Below are 19,317 nucleotides of genomic sequence, written 5' to 3'. Positions count from 1 at the left end.
AAGGGCGAAAATGCAATTAAACTCAAGGTTTCCCTATATACAAAACTAGTAATAAAGAAATACTATAGTATAGGGTGAATAGCAATTTATCCCCTGTGATATTAAAAATGAGCACATTACCCCCTACGAAAAAAATATAGTAATTTACCCCCCTGTATTTTTCAAAATGAAGCAATTTACCTCCTTATACAGGGAGGTAAATTGCTTCATTTTAAAAATCTTAGGGGGGTAAATTGTTGTATTTAAAAAATATAGGAAGATAAATAACTATTTATTTTTTTATAAGGGAGTAATTTGCTCATTTGCGATATCACAAGAGGATTGCTTGCATTTTTACCCCTATGGTATATGGTGCGGGGTTTTACTGTCTATTAGGAATCAAATTCTTTCTTTCTTTGTTTATCATTGTTGATCAAATGCTTTGTCGAGTTGTATTCTTGTGCACACAAAAGCTCTTCTGAGTATGTCCTTCGAAAGAAATGCTTTTTATGTCCATTTGAGCAATTTGAATTTGCATCAGAACCCCTGAGTAGTGTAACAACCTATAAAAATGCGTTAGTAAACAAAAGCTGGTGCTCAAATTTCATATGAGACATTAGTTGTTAAGTTTAGTTTTAAGTGTACGTAGTCAATTTTATTAGGAATAGAATGAGGCAAACATGTTGATATCTTATTAAAAATATTGAATAATAATTAAGTGCATCGCGATCAGAAAAGTAAGGGATGGAGAAGCTTTTTAAAAATATTTTTTCAGTTGAAATTTCATAAATATGTTGTACGTTTTGCAATTTGAGAACACATTTTCCCAAAAAATTCTAAATATATCAAAAATTAGAACGTGCGAGTTATGTGCCGGCTTAAATTTGAGGACACATAACTTGCACGTGCTGTATTTCGATCAATTTTCAAGTTTAAGGCAAATATGTCCTCAAAGTGGAAAAAATTATTAAAATAATGGATTAAATTGCGAGTTCTACTTCTTAAAATATAAACACACTAAACATATATAATTACATGATCAAAATTGCAATAAAACTATAAATGTCACTATTATAAGTTTGTAACTATGATAATTGTAGGAAGAAATGAATATCCTTGTTTCCTTATTGCATTAACATTCTTCCTTGTGTAGGAAGAAAATACCCATAAATGAAACCTTTCTAGTACTAGGATTTAAAAATAAATCGAAGGTTGTCATTCTTAGTCTTCCAAACATGTCTTCTCCCCTAAAGTTTCTCTCAATCATGGAGCATCCCAAAAATTCTTAGGGTTTACGGCATGCAATTGTGTAGCGTTAAATTACATTGACATCCGCTACGGCTAGATTTAACTATACAAATATTTCTTGTTCTATGAAAAATTATAAGTACATCTCTTAAAATTGTAATTGTAATTATAAGTATACTCTTGAGCTAAATTATGTTGCTATCTCCTTAGGGGGTTTAGTTGTAACTTTGCAAAAGGTTATTTCTACCATTAGACCTAATCTTAGATGATGTTGATGTAATTTACTTAATTTAAAAATAATCTTATTGTCATTATGAAAAACATAGTAAAAAGTGTGTCTTTGGTTCAAAGTAAAACTTGATTCTAGATATTTTTTCATTCTGTTCTCTTACCCTTTTTCTTTTTCTTTTTTTTTCTTTTTTTTTTTTTGTATTTGCAGTTCTTCTTTGCTTAGTACTTTGGTTTAATTTTGGTGAATATGGGTGCATAAATTTTCATATTAATGCAATAATATGTATGTTTCATATACAAGAACATTATACCCCAAGTTGTATACTGATCTGAAATTTAGAACTTTTAAGTGCAATTGTAATGTGATGGAACTTTGATATAATATTTGTAAAATTTTGGGAGAAGGAAGAAACTAAGGTTTGGAATCGTTCAAGTGAGATGATGGGGGAAGTGAAAGGGGCAGAAAGAGGGAAACAATAGTAGTTTCACTTCAAGTTATTTGGTACGAGGAAGATAGATTAAGAAAATACTAGTTTTTGTAATTTTACTAATTAATATTTTCTCTTTTTTGTATTAAAAAATAAAAAAGTTGATATTATATTAAAAATAGTTTTTAGTTATAAAAAATTAAAATCTTATTAATAAAAATTTATATTTTGTAAAAAAGAACAAGAGAATTTGTTATTAATAAAAAATATCATCAAACAAAGAACAAAAATATTTTTTATTAATACAAAATATTTATGTTCGTTTACTCTAAACTATTCAATTTAAATTAAATAAACATTACTATCAATGCCCACAAAAACGAAATTAAATTCAAATACCAACAGTTTTATTGGTGATTTATTTATTTTTGTAAAATATAATTTACCTGTATTATCAAGAGGAATAAGATAAAAATTGAAAAAAAATTATGTCTATGGTTAATAGAATAAATAAAATAAATAATATTTACCTTTTGTCTTATAAAAATAAAATCGAGTAAAGCTGATTATCATTCTATGTTGTCATAGAGCTTTACGAGGTTATGTTATTAGTTTGTTTTTATAAAATAAAAAATATAAATCTGGACTTTAAATATAATTGTATACCTATGCATTTTAGTTACATTACTGTTCTTCACCACCAACATTTATTCTCATATGATTTGGATGATCCCCAACAATATTATAAATAATTGTAAATATTTTTCTATTTTAGTTCAATTATTAAATGATTTATTGAAACTAGGAATTCTAGAACATAAATAGTTACTAAAATAAGGGTTTTAACGTAATTTACCCCCATGCAATATTTGAAATGAGTAAAAAAATTAGTAAATTATCCCCTGTATTTTAGAAAACAAAACAAATTATGCCTTATCTAAACCATTGTTAGGGAGATAATTTGTTTCATTTTAAAAAACACAGGCAATAATTACAATAGTTTTTTTACATGAATTGTTTTTTTCATTTATCGTATGACAAAAAGATAATTGCATCTTGCCTGGTGCATTCGGGGCCTAAGAACTGGACTTTGTTCAGTACACATAGTTGCAGTTGAAACTACGTGGCCCATCTCTGTTGGATCATAATCGTTACTCAGAGAAGGATCCAGAACTTCCGTAATTGCATTGCTATCTAGCAAAGGTTTTGCCTGCGTATAAATACGATGAGAAACAAAATGTTGTTTCCATAAGTGGCAAGATCGACTAGTACAATAGTAGGGAATAAGTTTACTTATATTTTATTATTCGAACTATGTTTGTTTTAATATTTTGTTTTTAAACTTTTTTTTTTATTTTTTGTATCAACTTAACATTTCAACTTTGCGAAATATACATTTTGGCATATTTGACCATATTTTTTTTTTATTTTTCTATTGAAAATATATCACATGCTATGCATGTGCCAAAAATATCACATCACATAATATTTAAATATTATATGCACTGGATGCGATGTTTTTTCGACAAACAAACTTGATTGAAAAACAGTTATATATGAAAAAGTTTAAAATTTTGTAAAGTTGAAATGGTAAGATAACACAAACAAAATATTAGATGTCAAAGTATAAAAATAATTATAATTCAAATAAAAAAATATAATTAACACCAGGAAATAATACCCAAAGCAAAAGGCTTTTCTTTGATTCATCCAATGCAGGTCGTCCAGTTATAATCTCCAAAAGTAACACTCCAAAGGAAAATATATCGGTTTTCTCATCGAAGATCCCATGCATAAAGTACTCAGGAGCAAAGTATCTATTACAAAAATATGAAATGAGTGCTCATGTCATAATAGAACAAAAATTAAAAGGGAAAAATGCAAGCAACTCCCTTGTAATATTCCAAATCAGCAAATTACCCCTTTATGAAAAAATAAATAGCGATTTACCTTACTGTATTTTTTAAAATACAACAATTTATCCCCGTATGATTTTAAAATGAAGCAATTTACCTCCCTGTATAAGGAGGTAAACTGCTTCATTTTAAAAAATATAAAGAGGTAAATTGTTATATTTTTTTTATAGGGGGATAATGTGCTCATTTTCAATATCACAGGGGATAAATTGCTATTAACCCAAAATTAAAAGCCTAAATGAGATTAATTTGAATTAACGAAAGAAATTCACACACCCAAAAGTGCCTTCAAATTTTGTGGCATTGTTATGGGACCATTGTTTCGGTAACCATTTTGAGAGCCCAAAATCGCAGATCTGTTTGATAAATAGCTAAAGTCATAAACTCAAATAAAAAAATAAAGAAAATACAATAACAACTAACGAACAGAGCTTCACATCCATGCACGTCACTGTAACAAACTTGACAAATCAATGACATGGTGTTCGGTTATGTTTATAGAATGTTGGTGACTACTTCGTAAAAGTAGAGAGAGAATGTTGGAGATAGGAGAATTTATTGTTGGGGATAGAGGGGAATAGTAATTTTCGTCTTGTAATTTAGTATCTTTTTATTTTTTATCAGTTTTGTTATAAAATTCTCATTTTTGGCCTTGTAATTTATAAAAAAATAGTAATTTTGGTCTCATGACATATTTTCGGTACATATTTAATGGAAAATAGCATGTGGTCATTTTAGACTTTACACTTTTTGTATGTTACGGGATTCTCAATTTGATCCGATAACTTTAAAAAGGTAGCAATTTTGTTCCCATGCACTTAATGGTCACGTGGCCGTTTTCATTAAATATCTGGCGAAGATGTGTCATGGGACCAAAATTATTATTCTTTTAAAGTTATGAGACCAAAGTGAGAATCTCTTAACTAATGAGATAAAAAATAAAAATATCCTAAATTATAAGACGAGAAATGTCATTTCCCCTTTCATGGGAAATAACACCTAATTGTTCTAATACGCGGACCAACATCTCATCAAACATATTTATTTTCCCTATATAGATACTTAGCTATTGCATCCCCTTATGGATGGAAGTCAAGATAAAAACATATTAAAAGTAAAATGTTTCTAATTATGTTTTCTTAGTTCTGTTGTTAAAGGGGAAAAATGCAAGCAACCCCTTGTGTATTGTAAATGGGCAAATTAGTCCCTTATGATAAATAAATAGTGATTTACTTCTCTATATTTTTTAAAATACAACAATTTATCCCCTATGATTCTTAAAATAAAACAACTTACCTCCCTGTACAATGAGGTAAATTGCTTCATTTTAAAAAGTATAGGGGGGTAAATTACGATAATTTTTTCACAGGGGATAATGTGCTCATTTTCAATGTGACAGTGGGATAAATTGCTATTCATCCGTTGTTAAAGTGTTCCTATTTGTCGGATAAAAATATTTAGAGGAGGTGTTTCATTTGTTAAAATAATACATTATGTGGCTTATATGAATTTATAATAATTACTTATAGGATGAAAAATTATCTTATTACTTTCATCTTCTATATAAGAACTTATATTATTCAAATAAAAAATTCAAGACGAACAAGAGCATCTCCTTACGATAAACAATGTAAAATGACAAATAAATAAGATCATAATGTATGTAATTATACGCATAAATTTGAAAATGAATTGTACCTGAGGCTCGAAATCTTCCGATAATAGGATATTATCAGCTTTGATATCTCTATGAATAATTCGTCGTTCACAATATTCATGTAAATATAATAAGCCTTCTGCTATTCCGAGAATTATCTTATATCTTGTTCTCCAATCTAGTTTTTTTGTTGAATCTGGAAGAAGTATATTTGACTACTTAATAAAATTAAGCATCTATGATAAATAAAATAATGAAATTATGAAACATACTATGAAGAAGTGAACTCAAACTCCCAAACTTTGATAACTGGAGAACAAGATATACCCCTCCTTCAACTCCATAACCAACCATTTTTGTAGTGTTAGGATGCTTCACATGTGCAATTATTCCAATCTCAGACAAAAAGTTTACTACATGCTCCTCCGACACTCCTTTGTTGAGTCGTTTGATGGCAACAAGTTGTCCATCTGGCAAACATCCTTTGTAAACTTCAGCATAGCCACCCTTTCCAATTAGATTTTCTAATGCAACACAACAAACACCTTAAACATAAATTATACAAATATCATTTTATTCTATGTTGGTATTATTTTGGGAAAAATGCAAGCAACCCCCCTGTGATATTATAAATGAGCAAATTACCTCCTTATGAAAAAATAAATAGCGATTTACCTCCCTATATTTTTTAAAATACAACAATTTACCCCCTATGATTTTTAAAATGAAGCAATTTACTTTCCTAGGTAAATTGCTTCATTTTAAAAAAGTATAAGGGAGTAAATTGCTATAATTTTTTCATAGAGGGGTAATGTGCTCATTTTCAATATCACATGGGGGGTAAATTGCTATTCACCTGTAATATTTTTTATGGCATGTTTGATCCACAATAGAAAATAAAATTAAGATTTAATGTCACCAACCTTTGCTAAAGTTGTTTGTTGCAGTATGTAAGTCAGCCGAGGTAAAAGTTCTCCAAGCTGAATTGATTAGGTTTCTATCGATTTTCACATTTTCTCTAGTACTTTTGCTCTTTCTTCTCGCCATTTTAGAAACAAGAAAAGGGAAAGAGGTTATTCTCTTTAACGGACTTTTTTTCCACAACCTGAAGAATCGTTTCCAAGCTGACGGTTGGGATGGACATGAATGTTTGATTTTTTGTAGTTGCAATTCATGCATTGAGTCTCTACCACAAGTCCCCGTAACTTCATTGGAAGAAGAGCAATCGCCTAATTCTGCTTTTCCTACATCCAAAAGTCTCAAGTCTACAAGAAAAAGAAACCAATTACAATGGAGATCATTAGTACTAAAATCATCGTAATGCTATGTCAACACCCAATGATGTAATGTCATTCAAAAATATTATATGGAGAAATAATATACATCCATATTACCTTTAGCAGAAGTAGACGAAGAAAGCAAATATGAGAGCTTTTGGTGTGTTGACGAAGTAGTGTCATTTTGATGGATTTTTTGTGATATAGTGGGATTATTCCCATTTTTCCTGCGAAAAAGCTCCAATTATACCCAAAATGCTACAGATGAAAAAAAAAAGAAAAAGAGGAAATAATTCCACACAATTGTACATAACAACGTTTGTGAACAATTACCACATTGAGAATATTTACTAATCAAAATAATTTGTAGCACAATACAAAAACTATTTGAAAGGCATGTGACAATTTTTTCTTTTTGAAAAGTATTCAAATTTTATTTGCTTAATAGACAACAACAGAGTTATTTATTATCATAAACATAATTGTGTTACTTAAATGCAATATAGTAAGTACTTCTACATTGCTAGAGAAGTGATTTCCTATGGAAGATGACAACATTTTTCTACATCTTCACCATCTTTATTGCCCATGAAAATTTTCATTATATCTTCACCATCTTTATTGCCCATGAAAATTTTCATTATATTTTATGTAGATAAATTTGCAATCTACCTACCCGTGTTATAAAAATAGGTAATCAGCCTCCTTATGAAAATTAAATAGCAATTTACCCCTTGCTTAGGGAATAGGTAATCAGCCTCCTTATGACTAATGTTGTATTTTTTTATATTTGAGCCACTAATTGCTTAGGGAATGTAATTTTTAGATGTTGGTCCGCCATTGACATTTAACGGCGGTTAGTAGGAGGGCCTTTTATGCAATAATTTTGGCTTCTATTTGTCAATCTTAATATCCTATAAAGTATGGGATCAAATATGAAATAACTCTATTTTGCGGGACTGACTTTACAATTTTGTCTATATTTGCACTTCAGATGATCTGTAAATATATCGAGATTGAAGAAATATTCTGCCTACTTCACAGTTGTAGCTCTATAATAAGCCTTATGGTATGACCCCATCAAAGATAATTTGACTAGTTAGCTATAAATTATTAATAATATCTCTTATACAAAACACACAAACAATTAATCATTTGCTTGATATTTTTGTTATCCTTTCCTTGCTGAGTAGTGTGACTTGTCACAATTTCAGTGGCATCAGAACCCGAAAGGTAATTGTTCATTTGATTGTGAAAAACACCATGCAAAGAGTATAATATGAACTTCTACATAAACTTAGTCAATTCTTGCAAAAAAATGAAAGGTTCATAAATTTGATATGCGTGATCAACTCTTCAAACAATCAATTTTATAAAGCCGATGGATTGTTGTGATACTCAAATTGTGTACAATATGTGTAAGTGTTCTAGACCATCATTGAGTAATCAACGCCTAAAAACATCTAAGAGTGTCTAAAATTAGGAGAAGTATAGGATAGACATGTTTAACCCTGTAAGAATTGTGACATTACATATGAGCGATTATATACAGTAAAACCTCTATAAATTAATAACCTTGGGACCATGAAATTTTATTAATTTAAAGAGATATTAATTTATCGATAAATTAATATTTTATTAATTAAAAGAGAGACTTTTTAAATTCAACAAATTTATTACATATGTATTGAAAATAAACGAATTCATATATGTTTCATTAATTATATTCATGCATCAATCAATTCTTTGTAACTAATTAAATATATTCATGTATAATATCAATTCATTGTATACAACTAACTATTATATTCATAGACGCATGTATCAATCCATTGGAATTACTTAAATATACATGTTTACATTAATTAATTCATTGCACTTAAATAACTATTATAACCAGTTAAATATATTCATGCATGATGAATACATCATATACTATATAAATCTCAATATGAAAATAAAATATTTCATAAAACCCAATCATGTCTTTTCATCCATGAATGATCAAATACGTAAAATATTACAGACTTCATATTTTAGCAAATTACCATAATATTTATAACTGTAATATTTATGAATTATTAATTTAGAGTTTTAATGGGACCTAATATTTATAAAGGAATTATTTATAAAGGAATTTTTTGAAAAATTATTATCTTATTATCTTATCGAATTTGATGCTTTTTTACAAAGGCCCAAGTCGGGACCAGAATGTTTTATTATTTTAAAGAATTTATTAATTTATAAAGTATTAATTTATAGAGGGTTTACTGTAATTTGTTTACAAGTTCTAAGGTTATCTATACAATCCAATTATGTTTATGTTAATAAACTTTTGACATATATGATCATTAAAACTATTTTGTCTTTTGAATCTTTGTGTTATGATGAAGTATCATAATTCATAATGATAAATGCTCCAATGGTCCTTAAAGTTTGAGCTTCATATCATTAAAGTCCCTAATATCTAATTCTTGGTCTTATAGTCCCTAATATAAAAATTTTATTTTCTTCTAGTACTTAATATCCATTATTAATGGATAATACAAGACAACATGTCAACAAATATGGGGAAAAAATGCAAGCAACATCCTTGTGATATCACAAATGAGCAAATTACCCCTTTATTAAAAAATAAATAGTGATACCTTCATGTATTTTTTAAAATACAACAATTTACCCCCTATGATTTTTAAAATGAAGCAATTTACCTTCCTATATAAGGAGGTAGACTGCTTTATTTTAAAAAGTACAAGGGGTAAATTGCTATATTTTTTTCATGAGGAAAAATATGCTCATTTTCAATATTACAAGGGGGCAAATTAGTATTCACCCCAACAAATAATATAAAGTTATCAAACATAATGTTCTAACTAAAAAACTAAACTTAAAAGGAATTATGAAATCAAATACTCTAAATTTAATTATCAACTTTCTTCTACAATTCAAATTTCTTGTGTTTATTACAATAGATTTACGACTTAAACCATTGCAATTGAAATATAATTGAAGATTTGTAATTTAGTTCAAATAATTTTTGAAAAATGACACCAATAGGAAAATTATGATGGTTTTATTGTAAAACATAAATTGATATATGACTACCCATATGTAATATGATTTTGGAAGGACTCTCTCTTGAGGAGCCCATAACCCCTACGATTCTTCCAAACCCTAAACCTAGCACTAGCTTTAAGTCGTCGGATCCTCCTTATTACCAACAATCATTTGCGGCGGCACTTAGCGAATGCCACGCTATTGATATTGTTGGGCCATTAATTTTATGATGGAGGAAACTGAACAGTTGTAGGCTAATTCCAAGTATGCTCTAATCCGCAAATTTTTGCATGGCAGTCTTGCACTATAAGAAAATAGGGTATTAAAGATAAAAAATTAGAGACGGAATTATATCAGTGTGTATCAAAGACAGATTTAGAGATTGAAACTTTTCTTTATGATAAATTATTAATAATTTCTATATCAGAGATGGCCTCTCTGATACTATTAAATTATTGCTTCAAAAATCGAGATGGCCGGCACTTTAGTTTTTTGGTTATTTTTGTTTGCATTTCCGTAGCTGATTTATTTTTAATTTACTTATGGAAAGTTTTGTCTCCAAAGTTGTAAACTTTTAAACTTTATAAATAAAAATATAAGCAAGCAATTATTAATTAATTATTTTTAAAAAATTCTTTTTACATAATATATTATATTTTACTTTGTAAATGAGTAGTTTAAATATTTTAGTTTCAAGTAATTAATATAAGACAAACAAAAAAATGACAGAATTTTAATTTTTTTGGCAAAATAAGTTTGAAAAATTATAATATTCTTAAATTTTAAAACACAAAAACAACAATTTTTTTATTTATTAAAATATTAATTAAGTTGAAAATGTTTATATGACATGATAAAATATATATGTTTGTATAATTATAATGTACTAAAATTTTAATTTCAATTAATTATAATAAATTAAAAGTAAATTTTTTATTAATTTTTTTATTTTAATAAAAAATACCCATTCCTCTGCATGTTTTCTCTCAGCACCAACCACTTCTCCGTTGACTTAACGTTAGGGTTTTCCTGGCTGTGCGAATTTGATGAGATTCAAGAAATCGGAGTGCCAGGTTCTGGATTTTGAGAGTGTTTAAAGCTTTGTCAAGGTAAAAACTTAAGAATTCTTTTCTATATTATTGCATTGCCTTCGAAATTGTTGAAGCTTATGAATCTGAAAAATCGGTATTGCTGCTTTTTTTCCTATGGAATCGTTTTCATCAAGTGGACTCTGGGGTTCTGCGGCTGTTCCGTAAACAATATACGAAACAAGACATTCCAGTTACAAGTAAATCAAATACTAAATAAATAAAAAATCATAGGAACTTAATGCAATTTCAATCACAGAATTGTACTTGAGCAATTGAACAATCCATAGGGTATCAGCCTCAAAGCATTAGTACCATAAGTTTTGTGTTGTGAAATGAAGTTATGTGATTCAGACTAAAGTATTTAAATATTACTTGGTATATATATTGAGGAATTTTGTTAGATTTTTAGTACATAAACGTTCCTTTTATGTACTTACATAGGAAGAATACTTTGCAAAAATGGAGTGTACTAATGTTTCTTTCTAGTCTTGATTTCGATCTCTCAGTTTGGTATGATATAACTAGAGGTCCTTTTAAAGGATGCTTATATGGATTTGGAAGTAGCTCGTCATCTACAAATGCAAGTTTAGTCAGTTCTACTCTTAGTTCATCTGAGGAGAAGCTTAATGAGTTAACAAAAATTATGGAGAATATGCGCTCTAATGCTAAAAACCTGAAAGAAGAATTTTCAAGACGAGAAGAGGAAAATAGAAAATTGCTTGAAACTGCTCTTGAATAAGGTCGAAAGAGGGAAGCAGACCTACAGGAATTAGTTCGTAAATTACTTTAAGATGTGAGATATACAAACCATCAATTTGCTGGTGGGACTACACAGCAGAAGCAACAACATTCTAGGGAAGATCATTAGTTTCTTTTTGGTATTGGTTTTTTAAGACTTAATTTATGTTGATTTGAGTTGTATTTTGACTTGCTTTTGTTGGTTTGGAAATGCAGACATTGGTATTATCTAGTACTATTTGCATGATATTCATTTTTGTTATTATTTATTGTTGTTGGTTGGAATCAGATTTTTGTACTTGTTGAATGTATTTGATGGCATAATGAGCACGATATTAATTTGAATATAGAAATTAAAAAATCTACAAAACAAAGAAAAAATTAGAGACGGATTAGAGACGAAAAATTAGGGACAGGCAAAATATGAGACGAAACATTTTGAGAGTTAGAGAATTAGATACAAAATTAACAACAAAAACTTCACCTTCATAGACTGATTAGAGACGGAAGGTATTTCTCCCAATAAAGTCAAATGATAAAAATACCAAATAAATTAAATTACGGTACTAAAAATACATTTAATCTAGTTAGTAAAGGATGCCCCATCTAGTCATACTTGTAAGTTTGCTTATTTTGTAATCTAAACTTCTGATTTGCAATTATCTTATAATCACCAACATAATTTAATCAAAATAGGATCAAAAGGTAGCTAGATAGAGATGGTGCATCTATGAATACGATTTAGTTTTTTTTCATTTATATTTTGGTAGTTTCATTTCCTTGAAATCTATAAATGTGTGATGCCAGGACTGTAATGGGGAGAATAGGACATAATGAAAAAAACATAGTCCCTTATTTTTCAATACTCTTCGGAGATAATTGAACTAAATATGATTATGCATATCATAGTGCATTTTCGTACAATTATATATAAAACCGTTCGTTCGCATAATTGGAATTTGTTTCCTTTTAGTCACTTGTTGTTTTGTTTCTAGTCCATATGTGAATAACACAAATTCTAATGACAACTGAAGAAAAAACATTAATCATGAAACGAAAATGAGCTAGAATTAAAGACTTACTGGGGACAAGGAGGATGTTCTTGAATACCTTGATGGGCCATGAAAAGCGATTCTAGTGGTAAGTTTTGTGTATGAAAAGTGTATTTATCTATCAAGAGTTAGATGCTAAGTTTTAGTTCATATTGTTTGTTTGTTATGCTAGAAATCACATATGCATGTCTCTATTCAACTCATCCTTACAAGGAATAAGCGGATGAAATTTTGGGTGATGTACGCTAAGGCCTAGAACCCTACTTTTACTCTCACCCATTCACTACATGCCTAGAAAAATCTATACTATTAATATATATAAATATATATTTTAAGGGGGCTCTTTGACTTAAATCCTTCAATTTTGTTGACCAAATTCTTAATTTTTAGAATTTTGAGTGTTTTTTAGGGTAAATTACAATGACCTCCTCTGAGATTTAGTTAATTACGAATACTTCCTCTTTGTTTGAAAATCACAAATACCCCCTGATGTTTGATGAAATTATGTAATCTTTGGTTGGAGGTATGAAATTGTCAACTTTGCTCTTACTGTATTTTTTGTTTTCTTTTAAAAAATTTAAAACTTATAAAAAAATCGAACGGGATGGATGAAAAAAAATTAAAAATATAATATAAAAAATTATCCACTTGGTCCATAAAAAAATTATTTTAAAAAAATGAATAAAATTATAATTTTTAATCCATAAGGGCATTTTGGTCAGTTCACTATTAAAATCAGGGGGTATTGATAATTTTTCAAACAACGAGAAGGTATTTGTAATTATACCAAATTCAGGGGAGTTCGTTGTAATTTACCCTTTTTTTTATTATCAAAATACTATGTATAGTACGGAGGACTTAATAATATATGTTATAATTTTCAATGTATTTGATATCTTTAAATTACATTCCATAATTATTGTTATATTTTCTAACTTGCAAAATTTGATTCTAACATATATATTCCTCCACTCCAAACATTTATCTTTGTAGTATGTACTTTATATATAGATTTTCCCTTTTTACAATTTAATTAAATTTTACTGCATTTTAATTTTTTTCTTTAATGTATACAGAACTTAATTAGCTTCATTATGAGAATTAAAAAATATAGCTAATTAACTTTATGTATATTAATCAACATTTTTCTCCTTAATTGATACTTTTTAAATACGATCTCCTTGATTTTAGTTCAATACCTATATTTTCAAAACTTAACTAGCGTTTTTTTCTTATTTATCAATAGAAACATTAATAGAGAACTTTGCCATAGAATTAATGTAACTTCAATTCTGGATTTCAAAAATGTAATAACTGACTTCATATACATATATCAGTATTATATATTTGAAATTCATAATTTTGAATATGATTATTTTTAGGTTAGCTCAACATACATTTTTAAAATTGGATTAATTTTTGAATTGAACAATTTTGACCAAATGTCGGTCTGTGAAAATTTTGAATTTTTTAATTATAACAATATTTCTATTGGTTGTTGTTAATATCCCTATTAGTTATATATATTTTTAATTAGATTACAAAAGTTAATAACTAATTATGTTTAATAAGTAATTGAAGTTAATTTAGGCCATCAATTTTAACATTGATTACATTGACATATTGTAATATTGATTCTATTACCATATTTTTTCAAATATGCAACTTAAGTCAATTAATATTGAATAATCTCATTACTTGATTATTAATAAGAATGCAATAAGTTAACAACTCTTATGAAAATTAAGAAATTGAAAAGTTTGGGGATATTCATCTTCATTTCCCAACCGCTTTACATTCTATCACAGATTGTTAGCTCTTGATATTCATCTCCTCTCATTAATGATGAGACTTTTGGTTGTAATTTTAGAGTCTATAAATATACCATTTTATTTAATATGATGATATAATAAAATGATATAAGAATAATCTCGCTTTTAATTATCATATTGTTGTAATATTATACAAGTTTTATAATACGTTATCAGCACGAAAGCGCTATACAGTTTCAAAAAATTCCATCTAACCATCAAGGTAATCTTTGTAGTAAAATTTAATTTTTCAAGGTAATATATCTAAAGTAACATATCGAGTAAAATTCTTTATTACTTGCATATTTTATTTTCATCAATTGTCGTTTATTATAATTTTATTTACAAATATATGATATCTTGGTTTTGAAGATAATATTACAATGTGAATATGTTAATTATGATACAGTATATGCATGTCACAACTATCAACTTATTAATTAATTTTTAATATGTAGATTTTATTATATTGGATATTGTTGAACTTGTCTTCATGATTTTATGACAGTACTATTATGTCGAATCTTGCAAAACTTAACTTTGTGGCTCTTGACATTATGGGGAAGAATTATTTATCTTGAATACTAGATGCTTAAATTCATTTCGATGCAAATGGTCTTGGAAATACTATCAAGGAAGGTAATGAAGCATCTAACCAAGATAAGGCCAAAGTTATGATTTTTCTTCATCGTCACCTGCATGAAGGATTTAAAATCGAGTATCTTACGGTAAAAGACCCACTTATTTTTATGGAATAATTTGAAGAAAGGTAAGACCACCAAAAAGCTGTAATTCTTCCAAAAGCTCGCTATGATTGGATGTACTTGAGATTGCAGGATTTTAAAATAGTGAGTACAATTATGCAATGTTTAGAATCGGTTGTCAATTAAAATATGCGTTGGAAAAATCACTGATATTGATATGTTAGAAAAAATATTCTCTACCTTCTATGCATTCAATATGCTCCTGCAGTAGCAATATGCGAAAAAAAGTTTCAGAAAATATTTTGAGCTAATTTCTTGTCTTCTCGTAGCTGAACAAAATAATGAGTTTTTTTTTTTGAAAAATCATTAGTCCCGACCGATTGTTTCAGCTCTATTCCTTAAAGTGAGTGTGCAACATGCAACCACTATAATCATGAACCATATCATTGTCGTAACCGTAGTTTTGGTCGTGGTCGTAGTTGTGGACGTGCTTATCGTGGTGGTATTTTTAGGAATATATCTTTCCACAAGAAGTGAAAAAATAGTGAAGAAAAACTGAAATAAATTTTGTGGATAGTAAAAGTGATGGATATATTGATATGATTCATATAAACGTTACTAATATTTTTGTTGATTCGAATGGGAAAATCGATCACTTAATTGGTGATGAAAGTGTACGCAAGTAATTTTCTTATTTCTTGTTTAGTATTATGAATTTTATGTCCAAAATATTTTCTATCATAGTAAAGAATTTATTAACATATTTGTCTCATTAGTAGATATTCTAATATTGGTTTTACATTTTTATCATGTTTTAATTAAGAATGGATATCCATTTGGTTAGTGGCAACGTCAATAGTGAACATATGTGTCTCGCTGATTATGTCACAATGCACACAATACTTAATAATAAAACGTACTTCTCTTATTTAATTAGTAATAAAAGAAGCCAATGTTAGTACTATATTCGGTAGTCCAAAGTTAATTGAGGGCTCCGAAAGAGTTAATGTATTGTTACTCGGTTGAACACAATTTTATATTGATGATGCACTTTATTTCACCAAGTATCAAAGAAACCTTATAAGCTTTAAGGATATCCGGCAAAATGGATATCAACTTGAAACAACAAATGAAGATAATATTGTGTATCTCTATATCACAAATGTGATCTTAGGAAAAAAATGCGTACTGAAAAAATTAATTGGTATTTTCCTTTGGATTTTACTACACATATATTAGTACAATTAAAACTCATGCTATTGTAAACCAGAAGTTTACAAATCATAATAAGTTTGTTGTTTGGCATGACTGGTTTGGCCATCCCGGATCAATTATGAGGTGAAAAATAATTGAGACTTCATGTGGACATATAATTGAAGAGCCAGCAGATTCTCAATCCAATAATTTCTCATGTGCTTCTTTTTCTCAAGGAAAGTTAAATATTCGACCATCACCAGCAAAAATAGAGAATTAATCTCTCATACTTTGGAATGTAAACAAGACGATACTTGTGGACCAATCCACCCGCCATGTGGACTATGCCGATATTTCATGGTTATGATTGATACATCAACGAGATGTAGTCCGTACACCTGAAGATGTAAAACCAATGGTATACAAAGGATATTTATGGGGAAATGAAATAAGCAAGGTGAAATTGTAAGATATAAGGCAAGACTTGTTGCTCAAGGGTTTTTTTCAAAGACCCGACATTATCTATGAAGAGACTTACTCTCTTGTGATGGATGCAACTACTTTTTGTTAATTTCCGGTAGTTAAAGAAGGACTAAATTTGCATCTACTAGATTTCGTTACAGCCTATCTGTATGGCTCACTGGATAATGATATCTATATGAAATCCTTGATGTATTTCATTTCCCCGAAGCAAAAAAATCAAGTTCTCGAGAATGTCATTCTATCAAATTAAATAAATTCCTATATAGGTTGAAGCAACCAGGACAAATGTGGTATAATTATCTCAATGATTATTTGTTGAAAGGATATAAGATCCTATTTATCCTTGTATTTTCATGAGAAGATTCAGAAATGAATTTGTTATCATTACAGTTTATGTTGATGACTTAAACATTATTGGAACTCCAGGAGAGCTTCCAAAAGGCTATAAATTGCTTAAAGAAACAATTTGAGATGAAAGATTTAGGCAAAATAAACTATTGTCTTGGATTTCAAATTGAATATTTAATAAATGGAATTCTTGTGAATCAAAAGCTTATATCGCTAAAGTGTTAAAGCGATTTTATATGGACAAATCACATCTATTGAGCACCCTAATGGTTGTATGCTCATTAGATTTGCAGGACCTTTTTAGACCTCGAAAAATGGATGAAGAACTGCTTGGTCCTAAAGTACAATACCTTAGTGCAATTGGAGCACTAACGTATCTTTCTTACTTTACAATACCTAATATAATATTTGATGTTAATTTATTACTAAGATATAGTACTTAACCCACGCGAAGGCGTTGCAATGGGATTAAGCATATTCTTTGCTATCTTAGAGGTACGGTGGATATGGGGTTATTCTACTCAAAAGTATCTAATTATGATTTAATTGGTTATACCGATATTGGCTATTGGTCTGATCCTCATAATAGCATATCACAAACTGGCAATTAATTTCTTTGTGGTATACAACAATTTCATGGTGATTTATGAAACAAGCAATAACAGCCACATCATCAAATCATGCAGAAACTATAGAAATACATGAGGTAAGTCAAATATGTTTGGTTGAGATCCATGATTCAACACATTTGAGGGACTTGTGGATTCACTTGAAAAGATTGTCCCGATGATCCTATATGATAATAATGCAGCATGTATTGCTTAACTGAAAGAAGGGTACATCAAAAGGGATAGAATGAAACATATTTCACCAAATTCTTCTCCACTCATGATCTTCAAGAATGGTGTTATTGATGTTCAATAAGTCTGTACAAGTGAAAATCTAGTAGATTTGTTCACCAAAGCACTTTCTACTGCAATATTCAAGAAGTTAGTCCATAATATTGACGTTTGTCATCTCAAGATCTCGACTGATATTTTAATGAGGGGGAGTAAAAATGCATAGCACTCTTTTTTCCTTGACCATGATTTTCCTCACCGGGTTTACCTGGTATGACTTTTAATGAGGCAGTGTATATTCATGTATTGAAATATAATTAACTCTTTTTCCTTCACTAGGTTTTTGTCCTTTAGAGTTTTTCCTAGTAAGGTTTTAACGAGGCATATTATTGATTAATGAACATCCAAGGGGGAGTGTTATGAAAATTAAGAAATTCAAAAGTTTGTGGATGTTCATCTTCATCTCCCATCCTCTTTGTGTTCTTTCATAAATTGTTAGGTTTTGATATTCATCTCCTCTCATCAATGATGAAACGTTTGGTCATAGTTTTGGAGCCTATATATAAGCCATTTTGTTTTTTATGATGATATTGTGAAATGATATAAGGATACTCTCATCTTCCCTCTCACTTCTAATTCTCATATTGTTGCAATATTATACAAGTTTTATAATAATAATAGGTTTTTTAATACATAACTATAGTTAATTTAGACCATTTGTATTAATTATTAATTATGTTACCGTATTTTAATTGTTCATTCTAGCTTCATATTTTTCGACTTATATAGTTAAGGATTAAAGACAAAAATAGTCCCCTAACTTTGGCTATTTCTCGTTTTAGTCCTTTAACTTTTGCGTTCTCATTTAAGCCCCGTAACTTTTCAAAACCACTCAATTTGGTCCCCCGATAGAATCTAAAAAGAATATGCGTGGAGCTGGGCTAAATTCTGGACCATTTTAGCCCTAAACTACTTTCAAGCGCGAATTTTAGTCCATTTTCACTATTCTTGCATTTTTATGCATTATTCACTCATGCTCGCCTATAATGGTATCAGAGCCCAGGTTTATTGAAGAAATATATTATTATATTACATTTTGATATTATATATCCACTAATGGAGGAGACATTCCAAGAGAAAATGGAACCCAACGAAAGTTCGAGTTATTATGAAAACAGGAAATATTTCCAGATTCTGGAAATACAGAGAAGAGAATTTCTTATGGAAATTCTTGACAAGTGTTATAATGGTCCCAAGAGGATTG

General features: G+C 28.8%; 1 protein-coding gene across 1 annotated transcript in view; it reads right to left on the bottom strand.

The window, feature by feature from the left end:
- Positions 1-362: 362 nt before the first annotated feature.
- LOC105172768 (receptor-like cytosolic serine/threonine-protein kinase RBK2) overlaps positions 363-19,317 on the bottom strand; it is a 30,429-nt gene continuing 11,474 nt past the window's right edge. Inside the window, exons 4-10 of the mRNA XM_020697410.2 lie at positions 6,383-6,724; positions 5,732-5,983; positions 5,501-5,655; positions 4,079-4,158; positions 3,568-3,703; positions 2,947-3,096; positions 363-542 (exon numbers count right to left, since the gene is read on the bottom strand). Of these exons, the coding sequence (XP_020553069.2) occupies positions 372-542; positions 2,947-3,096; positions 3,568-3,703; positions 4,079-4,158; positions 5,501-5,655; positions 5,732-5,983; positions 6,383-6,724 (1,286 nt within the window). The 3' untranslated portion in view covers positions 363-371. The remainder of the gene's footprint in view (positions 543-2,946; positions 3,097-3,567; positions 3,704-4,078; positions 4,159-5,500; positions 5,656-5,731; positions 5,984-6,382; positions 6,725-19,317) is intronic.

This window comes from Sesamum indicum, linkage group LG10 (genome assembly GCF_026168435.1).
Source record: "Sesamum indicum cultivar Baizhima isolate 11 linkage group LG10, ASM2616843v1, whole genome shotgun sequence".
Taxonomy (NCBI): domain Eukaryota; kingdom Viridiplantae; phylum Streptophyta; class Magnoliopsida; order Lamiales; family Pedaliaceae; genus Sesamum; species Sesamum indicum.
This window is presented reverse-complemented; position numbering and strand designations above follow the sequence as displayed.